Source organism: Octopus bimaculoides, chromosome 13 (genome assembly GCF_046866305.1).
Source record: "Octopus bimaculoides isolate indiv1 chromosome 13, ASM4686630v1, whole genome shotgun sequence".
Lineage (NCBI taxonomy): Eukaryota > Metazoa > Mollusca > Cephalopoda > Octopoda > Octopodidae > Octopus > Octopus bimaculoides.
The window spans coordinates 18221352-18232699 of NC_142940.1; the positions used below are offsets into that span (position 1 = coordinate 18221352).

Consider the following 11348-nt stretch of genomic DNA (forward strand, 5'->3'; position numbering starts at 1 on the left):
AGGTAGTCGATAGCTTCCGCTATCTGGGCGACCAAGTTAGTAGTGGGGGTGGGTGCGCTGAAAGTGTAGCTGCTAGAATAAGAATAGCCTGGGCAAAGTTTAGAGAGCTCTTACCCCTGCTGGCGACAAAGGGACTCTCACTCAGAGTAAAAGGCAGACTGTATGACGCATGCGTACGAACAGCCATGCTACATGGCAGTGAAACATGGGCTGTAACTGCTGAGGACATACGTAAGCTCGCAAGGAATGAAGCTAGTATGCTCCGTTGGATGTGTAATGTCAATGTGAATACCCGTCAGAGTGTAAGTATCTTGAGAGAAAAGCTGAACATTAGAAGCATCAGTTGTGGTGTGCAAGAGAGACGATTGCGCTGGTATGGACATGTGGTGAGAATGGATGAGGATAGCTGCGTGAAAAAGTGCCACACCCTAACAGTTGAGGGAACCCGTGGAAGAGGTAGGCCCAGGAAGACCTGGGCTGAGGTGGTGAGGCAAGACCTTCGTACATTGGGCCTCACCGAGGCGATGACTACTGACCGAGACCTTTGGAAATGTGCTGTGCGTAAGAAGACCCAGCAAGCCAAGTAAGATCGTTGCCAGTGCCCCTGGACTGGCTCCTCTGTGGGTGGCACATAAGATGCACCATTTTGAGCGTGGCCATTGCCAGTACCGCCTGACTGGCTTCCGTAGGATTTTCGAGCGAGATCGTTGCCAGTGCCCCTGGACTGGTTTGTGCGGGTGGCACATAAAAGACACCATTTCGAGCGTGGCCGTTGCCAATATCGCCTGACTGGCCTTCGTGCAGGTGACACGTAAAAGCACCTACTACACTCTCTGAGTGGTTGGCGTTAGGAAGGGCATCCAGCTGTAGAAACTCTGCCAAATTTAGATTGGAGCCTGGTGTTGCCATCCGGTTTCACCAGTCCTCAGTCAAATCGTCCAACCCATGCTAGCATGGAAAGCGGACGTTAAATGATGATGATGATGATGATATATATATGTATATATATATATATATATATATATATATATATATATATACATATACATATATATATATATATATATATACATATATATATATACAAATATGAAATAGAAACAGTGCTGGTGTAATAAACATTATCAACCAAATATACTTAATGTACACGCTTGGTGTATTTGCTGATAGGCTGCAATTCGGCACATTGGAGAATACTCTCTTGAAAGTACCAAGTGTTAAAACACCTGAAAGTCATGGACAGGTTATATAACTCTCCTTTGATCCCATCTAGGAGTGATGGATATAGATGTTTCACCATTTTTGTGGTTTATTAACATCACATACCTGAACAGATTTGGAGATAAATCATATTGCTTATCCACAACTTATATGCATATAGCATACACCAAGCACATATGTTAAGTACTGTATATATATATGTTGTTGATAATGTTTATTACAGTAGCACTGCTTTTATTATATATTTGGATTTATTCTAAGGTATGCATTATCTGGGTATACTTGCACTTAGTTTGCACACTATATGCACATAAATCGTGGACTGGTGACATGATTTATTCCCACTCCTCTTTGGATATGTGATGTTGATAAGCCACAAAAATGGTGAATCAATGTCCATCACTCCTACTTGGGACTAGAGGTGAGTTATCTCACCTGTCCATGACTTTCAGGCATTTTAACATCCAACACTTTGAGCGAGTATTCTTTACCATGCTGAATCACAGCCTACTGGTAAATACACTATATATATACACATTAAGTATATGTGGTTGGTAATATGTATATACATATGTGGAGGCGCAATGGCCCAGTGGTTAGGATCGCAGTTTCGATTCCCAGACCAGGCGTTGTGAGTGTTTATTGAGCGAAAACACCTAAAGCTCCACGAGGCTGCAGCAGGGGATGGTGGCGAACCCTGATGTATTCTTTCACCACAACTTTATCTCAATTTTACTTCCTGTTTCTGTTGTGCCTGTATTTCAAAGGGTCAGTCTTGTCACACTGACTATCCCCAAGAACAACGTTAAGAGTACACGTATCTGTGGAGTGCTCAGCCACTTGCACGTTAATTCATGAGCAGGCTGTGAAATTAAGCAACGGAGTGCCAACACACAACACACATATATATATTCACACAATAGTGGGAAATATTACTTTGTTAGGAAACAGGAGAGTGTTGGTGACAGGCAGAGCAGGTGGTTGTAGAAAATTTGCATCAACAAATTCCATCTGACCCATGGAAGCATGGAAAAGTGGATGTTAAATGATCACGATGAGAGGGGTGCACTCATGCTTTTTGCATTCACTTCTTTAAGTCGAGTCGCTGATGCAGTTATGTTCAGCTCAAACTTTCGTTCGTTGAAGCTTGCAATTCTGAGGAGTAACTGTTGGGTAGTGGGTAGGTTGGTGGCAGGTGATGGGCAGTGGAGTCCACATGAAGAGAAAAGGGGAAGAAAATCTTGTGGGTTGGTTACTCATCTTACTAGGTTCTAGGAGCAATAGCAATTGCAGTAGGAAGGGCAAAAAAGAAGCAGCATATTTATTATAACATCATCATCATCATCATTTAACGTCTGCTTTCCATGCTGGCATGGGTTGGATGATTTGACTGAGGACTGGCGAACCAGATGGCTACACCAGGCTCCAATCTGATTTGGCAGAGTTTCTACAGCTGGATGCCCTTCCTAACGCCAACCACTCCGAGAGTGTAGTATTAGATTTAATTCTGGATGTTGTTAAGAAAAATTTGTAGGAGCACTATTGTTCTCCATATGTGCCACAGGCCACATTTGAGTTTTTTCAAAGGACAGTGTGGCAAGTGATCAGAGCTGAAGTACTTTTAATTCTGATGAGAAACTCATATCTTTGTTGGAATTTTTAGTTGTCTTAGATCTTATGTAAAGCACATTTGTGGTCAAGATTTGTCAGTAGCGCTGGATTAACCATTAAGCAAAATAATCATGTGCTTAGGGCATCAAAGGAAGTGAGGGTGGGTGGGGAGGGCACCACAGAACTGGTAAAGAAATAACTTCAAATGTGCTAAAATGATATTCGAAGTGATTTATATGACCGGAAATATAATTACCAGATGTGTTATGTAAGATTAATTTTGAGGATCTGATCAAAGACTTTGCAATTAAGAAAAAAAAAAGGAGAAAACTTTTCAAATATAAATAAAGTGGAAGTATACATAAATAGACATTATTTTCTATCTTATTGTTAATTTTGTTTCATTTTGAAAAATTAAAATTTATGCTATGGTTTATTATTTATATTTTAAATTGCCTTATATGGGGGCACCAGGATCTAAGGGCCTGATTATCAGCATAGAATTCTGACACAGATGATATGCGATATTATTATGATGCACAGGTTAAGCATGATTGTCAGTGTGGTAATTAAAATTTGTTAGTATGCTAAAAATTGGGTGAAATGAAGTTTCATTTAGAACTTATAGTCATAGATATCAGAGATGGAATATATGCATAAATGCATTAATGGTCAGGTTATAGTAAATTTTATATTTCATTTTTCAGGTGAGGTTTTTTGTATTGATTTTACATAATATTTACTAGAAGACAGAGGACGCCAAGATAAAGAAAAAATAATGATTGTGGCTGCAACACCGTTGATCGTAGGTTCGCTCAATAAAGCTGATCTATTACTAAGCAATAACAGTCATATTTTATTCAAAACAAAACATCCATATTAGAAAGTCAATCGAAAACGAAAATAAGAAAATTAACGACCCGATCATTTGCGTATCGATTGGCTATGTCTGACATAAATTTTTTTTATTTGAAAAAATTTTTGGAGAGTTTATTTTTCACAACTAAATTTATTTGATACACGTAAATTATATTACGTTTCGACCGTTTGAGTTATAATAAAGTTCAATGTGCCTTCCATTCGTTGACGATAATGATGATTTAAGGGTATAGCGTACCGAATTATTGATGAAAGAAAGCTGTCTTCATTTTTGCATACTTTTAGTTTCAAAAAATATGAATAATAGTAATGGTGCTGGTTCTGGTAGTAGTAATGCTCTGTTAATAAAGAATAAATTACACGAACCAATTGTTGTAAGAGTGGCTTTTTACTTTGAAAAAAATTACTTAATGAAATAGACGGCATTGCCAACAATACTTATAACTTCGATATGTTTCATTCATTTGCAATTTGTGAACCATAACTCACAAGCCATTTCTAAGAAGTGCGGATCCAGTAGGAATGCATCTACGAACTTCTTTGGACTTATAAATGACAATTAGTGACCGGCAGTGTTAGCTGACAACTGTAAAGATTTAAGTGAAAGCTGATAGTTAAGGGGGAAAACCGAGAAAAATTGAAATCTAACAAAAAATCTGTGGAAAAACAAAAACTGTTTTGTTTAATTATCACGGTACGTTTTTTGTTCAGGATCGCTTCTGCTTAATCGAATAGATATATGATCAAAAGTGCTCAAGCTATAGCTGTCCGGTTTTTTTTTTGTATATCTAGAATTACTTGTTCAGTGTGTACTTTCTTTTATTTTAAAGGGGTAAGGTGCGATTTGAGGGACTCTAAGTGCAACCCTCTAACAAACCAAGCATTTCCGCATACAAGCATCTTCGCTGATAATTTCTTTTTTATCTCCTGGTCAGAACGATCGAATAAACCAATAATAGAAGATATTTCAAACTCGACCATTCAGTGACTACGTTAATCAATGCATGTGACTTTTTTTTTTGTTTTTTAAGATGACAGGGCAGTATATTTGATGGAATCTGGCTGTTATTTCTAGCAGGCAGAGCGACCGCGTTAAGACAGATAGTGTTTACAATGTGATATCTCCTCAGACAGAGCCGAAACAGTAGTTTCTATTTCCTTTTATAACACAATAACAAGTCAGTTCAGCTTTTGATGTACTATCCCTTTGAGACGAAGAATGATAAATTAAACTTTAATCAAAGGTGCTTGTATAAGCAGAATAACAGTACGAAACAAGTTGCTTGTGTGTTGGCACTCCGTCGCTTACGACGTCGAGGGTTCCAGTTGATCCGATCAACGAAACAGCCTGCTCGTGAAATTAGCGTACAAGTGGCTGAGCACTCCACAGACACGGGGATATTCAGCGTGACACAGTGTGACAAGGCTGACCCTTTGAATTACAGGCACAACAGAAACAGGAAGTAAGAGTGAGAGAAAGTTGTGGTGAAAGAGTACAGCAGGGTTCGCCGCCATCCCCTGCTGGAGCCTCGTGGAGCTTTAGGTGTTTTCGCTCAATAAACATTCACAACGCCCGGTCTGGGAATCGAAACCGCGATCCTATGACCACGAGTACGCTGGGCCATTGCGCCTCCACAGGAATCAAGTTGCACATAGCTAAGAAATGTGCTTGTTTTAAAAAACAAAGAGGTTACGTGATTGGACAATTGCGATTATGCTACGCAGTATTTGATTGGTTCATTTTAACGTCTATCATTTATTATTACATTATATCTTTTATCGTTAGTGTGTCTAAACTGCTATTAGTTGTGTAGGTGTAGAGTGTATTTCTATGTATATTTATGTATGTGTAGCTGCTCCCACTGCGTAATCGCTGTTGCCGCACTTGTTTATGTTGCTGCCCTGATATAGTCGGTATTTCACTTGATCAGTCTTCTTTTATTTTTCAAACCATGGCTAGCGGCTACTCGTGGGTTTACTTTGAGGTAAAGTGCTCTATCGTTATAACTGACTATTAATTTAGAATTATTATTATTCTTTTCTCTCATATTTTTCTACACGTCTGACACTTTCTCATTCTAGTTGTCAAATGTATAAAAAAAAAAGAAGAAAAAAGAAAAATCATAAATGTCAAAGAGAAAAAATATGCACATTCTAACATCCTCTTTCGTTCTTTTTTCAAAAGAAAATCTTATTAAATATTCACACAAAAAGAAAACTGTTGAAATATACATTTTTAATTGCTTTTAAGAAAATCTCGATTGTTGCAACTGTCTTATTTTCGACCTGCGTACTCATGTCTAGTGAAGTTTGGTTTAGCTACTTTACGGTTGGTTGCTCGGTTCAATGAATGGCCCTATTGTTAGTTCAATACTTGTTGGTGCTCGCGTGGTATCATTGTCCATCGACACAAAAAGAAAAAAATTCAATGTCTAGTGGTAAGAAATCATTATCCTGTGTTAAAGCTTGGTGTGTGTGTCTATGAAGCATCTCAATTCATCTTCTATCTGTCTTAACCCTTCATTTACTGCAAAAAACTATTCTTGATAGCAGGTTTTAAGTACCTTGCAAAACCACAAAACCGGTTTTGCTGATACAATTTGAGAAAGCGTGAGTATCACATACCCTGTTCTCTTCGTGATTACAGCTGAATATATTCAATATTATAATCTACCTTTAAAATAGCTTTTCATATTTCGAATAGCTGGAGTATGTTGATATATATATATGTATCTTAAGGGGTATTTTGCTTAGTATTAAGTTCCGTATATGTTGCTAAGGCGTGAACATCCGAGGCCTTATGCCTTCACGTCTGAGAAACTATAGTTTAATTTAAGTTAAGGTTTTAAAAGTGCTTCTGTTATTCAATCTCTACTCCCTGAATCCCTTTTTCTTTTTTTAGTTCGAAACTAGAGACATGACTAATTTTTCGGATCCTGGGTTTCAACGTCATTAATTTCTAAGTCAGAAATAAAGTAGACAAAGACATCCTGAGTTATTATTTAAAACTTATTGTATTGTCCGCTAATATACCTTCTTTGGCATTTGAACAGGATTTAAAGGGAAAGAGCCCTAATTCAGATGTTAGCTATCTACTAAATAACTTCTATTTTTTTATATAAACGTTGGGCTTTGCAGGTTTATTTGATGAAAATGAAATCAGAATGTGTAACTTGCATACACTATTGATTTAAACATTTTTTTTCTACTTGGATTCCGAACCGGGTCACTAACTCATCATACCGGGAGCTTTATTTTACCTTCAGTATAATAAAAAAGAAAGAAATATTAGATGAGTATATTTCTCTTGATGCTTCAATTGTTTTACTTTTTATATAAGTTAATTATATCTTAATTTTTGCAAAGCAAAGGCCTGTTTCATTGATTTTATTATTGCAAATACATATACATATTTTGATTTAAAAATATTATTTTTTTATACGGTGGTCTATTCAACATGTTTATGTTTTAAGTCAGGAATTTCGTAATACTTTTTCTTTCGCACCGATTTTTGCCAGTTTTTAAAAGAGCTGTAGTGTTTTCTGTATAGAAATTGGAAATCGGAACAGATGAAAATATATGTAAAAATAAACAGTTTTTTTTTTTTATCCCTCTTTGTCATTAATGAATCACCCTTCAAGAGGTGTTGTAATTTTTCTTACAACTTCAGATCCTAAAATTGGAAACTGCCAAGTCTAATGTAATACATATTTAAATCAAATTGTATATTCTTTTAGGTTTTCCAGTTAAAGCTTTGTATTTTTTGTTTCAAGTTTTTATTTCACTACTCGTCCTCATTCTCTTGTAAATAGAATTATTCTTGGTATTCTTTCCTTGGGTCCGTCCATACACTTAATTGACTTGGTGAGATGCTTACATCTCCTTTAATTACTATGTCTTTAGGGTGATTTCTAAAGGATTGCATTAGCTACTCGAATTTTTGTCATCCTTACTGTTATATGACTACTACTATCATTGTTAGATGTTTTCAAACTGATCATTAAAGAGTTGTCTGTTGAACTGTTTGAGATATTTGAATTAAAAGCAATAAGTGGTTAGTGTATTGGTTCTGTCGTGCGTACATTTACATGAACATCACGAGTTAGGATGAACTGTTAATATGTATAAGCAAAAATAAGAAAGGTGTAAATGGCTGATGCCTTGGCAGTACCCACGCACAGCCATCATTATATGTGTGTAATTGATAAAAATTACTGATGTTGAGAAATTTTATAAGTCGAATGAATAATAATAATAATAATAAGATAATCATTTTGCTGCATGGTTCCCGCTTCTTCGTGCTGGATGGATGAATAACTACATATGTATTTTGTTGCATGACTAGAATATTTAAAAAAAAAAAAAAAGTAAAAGAAAAAAAAATGTATTTGAGGCCTGCAGTGTTGTCTGATACAACCAACACTCACAATCTCCAAATAACATTTATTAAAAGAAACCAGAAAGGCTATACACATCTATGAAAACAGATGCGTGTAGAAAGGAAGACATTCTATGAATTGTAAATGCGGAACATGATTTTGCTCGCATTTAAGAAATCATGGTTAAAGGTGGGGAGTTATTAAAACGTTCATTTTGATCTAAAATTGGCAGCAGCCTACATTTTCATATACATATAGGTCTTGCTGTTTTCCTGGTAAATGTTCCTTGGTGATATCCAATTTCCTTATTCTAATTATATTTCTCAGCAATACCTGCCTTCTCAATTATCACGAAACTGCTTCTTAATGCCCTTTTCTTTTTTTTTTATTTCATTGACAACTTCAAGAAACACCATCAGGATCTCAGTTCTTTAATCTAAGTATTTCTTAGCCTAACTTTCAAACCCGCTACCTACCTTGTAAATACTGTCTCATCAAGGTAGCTTACAAGAAGTCCAAAATTTATGTCTCTTCAGTACAACTCAGAAAGCAGATAGTAAAAGTGCTTTAAATTTAGAAAAAGAAAAAAACAACAAAAAACTCATTATAGCTCGTAGCTATCTTGAGATACTTAAGTAGGGTTGAGGATAGGTGGGCAATATTATATTTTTGTCTCCGTTTCTCTTCAATTCTGATACAACCAGTACTTACAATCTCCAAATCCCAACCACCCAGCAAAGAAGCCTCTATTTAGTCAGTCATCTTGTTTGAAATAGCTGCCTAGTTTCCTTCAGATATATCCTACTATCCTAAAAAAAAGTTACTTTGAGTAATGTAATCTTATATACTTCTGAAAAATAGTATGGTTGCAGCTGGAATGTCTATGATCATAAGCCTCTCCAATCAGGGCTTTAACTATAGTGCTTACCTGGGGTTCATTCATAGCTGCTGCAATGCAATTCTACTAAGGAAGAAAGCTGTCTACAACAGGTGGAATTAGTCACTTATGATTTACTAACTCAGAGCTATTTACTTACTATTGCAAAGCCATCATCCGAAAATCTTTTGAGGACTGCATGGCATGCAACAAAGCTTACATGCCATGCAGTTCATCCAGTCCTTTTCTAGTCTCTTTTTTAAGATGGTCCCAACCAATTATGCAGAATTTTTCTATTCATCATTCCTATTCCCAATCAAACTAGCTCAGTACTTGCTCAGTAAAGCATAGGCACACAGTCAGCGCTTAGAGGCCAAATTCTGATCTATGTATGTTGTGGCTTACTGTCAATAATAAATACATACTATAAGACCCAGTGCATTGATTTACTCAGGTGTCAGACTGCTATGACAGCCTTGGGAAGCAGTCCTGCAGGTAAAGCAATTTGTTTATTTCTTATTTTGCTCTGGTTCCATACCGTGTTCACACAACAAGATTCCTAAATTCTTCCTTATGGTTTCATTTAAATAAATTCTAATATACAATTTATTTGGTGCTATTTGAGCTGTGATCTACTACAGTATCCACTCAATGCTGTGAAATGACCTAATCTGGGTTAGGGGTTAAACCTTAGGGTTAAGGTTAGACTGCTTGCTAAAGTGTAATTGGCCAGGTAGACTGCACACAAAAGTGTAAATAGTCTGGTAGACTGCATGCTGTAGTGGCACCCTTTTTTTGCTATTCATACACTGGTGATCATTCACTTTTGAGAACTTTTACATAAGCAGTATTTAATTCTCTCTTTCTGGCATGACTCTCTCAGGTATGGACACAGTTGTCCACACCTAAGTGCTCCATCAATTTGGACCAGAAGATTTTTGCTTGACCATTCCATTGCAGTTTCTGCTGGCAGGGTTCTCTCCAGCCCATATTTAATATTCAGTCATGTCTCCCACATTCTTTGTTTATATTAATGATCTTAAATACCTTTACTTCAGAAAATAAAATCTTACATTGGTGTTATGATTTCACCCATCACTAGTTAACTTTCATCACAACATGGACATTATATACATGCAGTTTAGATTCAAAGCACAGGCATTTGCTGGGGTACATAAGCATTGCAACCATTTGGGTGTATCCCACTATATACAGCCTTGAGTATCTCCTACTGTAGTCCCAAGCTGACCAAATCCTTGTGAGTGGAGTTTGTAGACAGACTAAAAACAAAGCCAACTGTGTGTGTGTGTGTGTGTGTGTCTGTTTATTGTCTTGTCTTGATTTTGTTTGATAGTTGAAAATGAGTGTCACTCTCAGATATGCTGTGCATCTCATTTCCAATATTTTGCCAAAACACATCTAGCCATAGGAAAATGTTACCTGTTGGTAATAGGAAGAGCATTTGCTTGTATAAAATCTGCCTTAATGAAAACTCTGTCCAACCAATTCAATCATGGGAAAGTGCACGTTAAAACACTGCTGAGATATATATATATATATATATATATATATATATATATATATATATATATATATATATATATGTGTGTGTGTGTGTCAAGGCCTAATAGGAAGCGGTCTGGCTTCCTAGGGCTAAACAGCAGTAGTATATTCCCTTATTGGGACTGTCACGTTAAGTTGGCAGTATACAACTACTTTATCGCGTCACTATTGCTTAAGTCTCACTGAGAGATTTAGAAATTCGTTATTTCTAATATATATATATATATATATATATATATATATGAGAGAGAGATAGAGAGCTTGGTAGTCTTCAGATTTGTCAGTTCTTGTCAAACCATCCAACCCATGCTGGCATGGAAGGAGGGTGTTCAGTAATGGTGATAATTGTGGATGTGCATAAACATAGATATTTTGCTGATTACTGTGTGAGTGTTAATGTTGACAATTGTTGATATTAGGACCAGTTGCTCTGCACTTTCAAAGATCTGTGTAATATAAAAATCCTTTACCTGAAAAACAAGTGAGGATTGACTAAAAGAAGAGTGTCTAGCTGTAAAATCCTTCAGAATCTTGCTGTAAAATTGCCTAAGTATCAATTCCTATGCAAGCCATGCTAGCTTGGAAACAAAAGAGATAATAAGCACATAAATGAATGAAAGTGGAAGCACGTGGCTTAGTGGTTAGGGTATCAGCACCATGATCGTAAGATTGTGGTTTCGATTCCTGGACTGGGCGATGCGTTGTGTTCTTGAGCAAAACACTTCATTTCACGTTGCTCCAGTCCACTCAGCTGGCAAAAACGAGTAACGCTGCGATGGACTGGCGTCCCGTCCAGCGGGGGAACACATATGCCATTG

At 36.7% G+C, this 11348-nt stretch overlaps 1 protein-coding gene across 7 annotated transcripts in view; it reads left to right on the forward strand.

Annotated features, from left to right (window-relative positions):
- Positions 1 to 11348, forward strand: part of LOC106879253 (very long chain fatty acid elongase 4) — an 89543-nt gene that overhangs the window by 25839 nt on the left and 52356 nt on the right. For 2 of the 7 annotated variants that reach the window (XM_014928746.3, XM_014928747.3), the window contains exon 1: positions 5593 to 5696. The exons of 2 other annotated variants lie outside the window; for them this stretch is intronic. In XM_014928746.3, the coding sequence (XP_014784232.1) occupies positions 5664 to 5696 (33 nt within the window). In that variant the 5' untranslated portion in view covers positions 5593 to 5663. Of the gene's footprint in view, positions 1 to 5592; positions 6322 to 6603; positions 9463 to 11348 lie in introns of those variants that run through there. 3 more of the 7 variants (XM_014928749.3, XM_089361551.1, XM_089361554.1) reach the window with 3 other exon arrangements.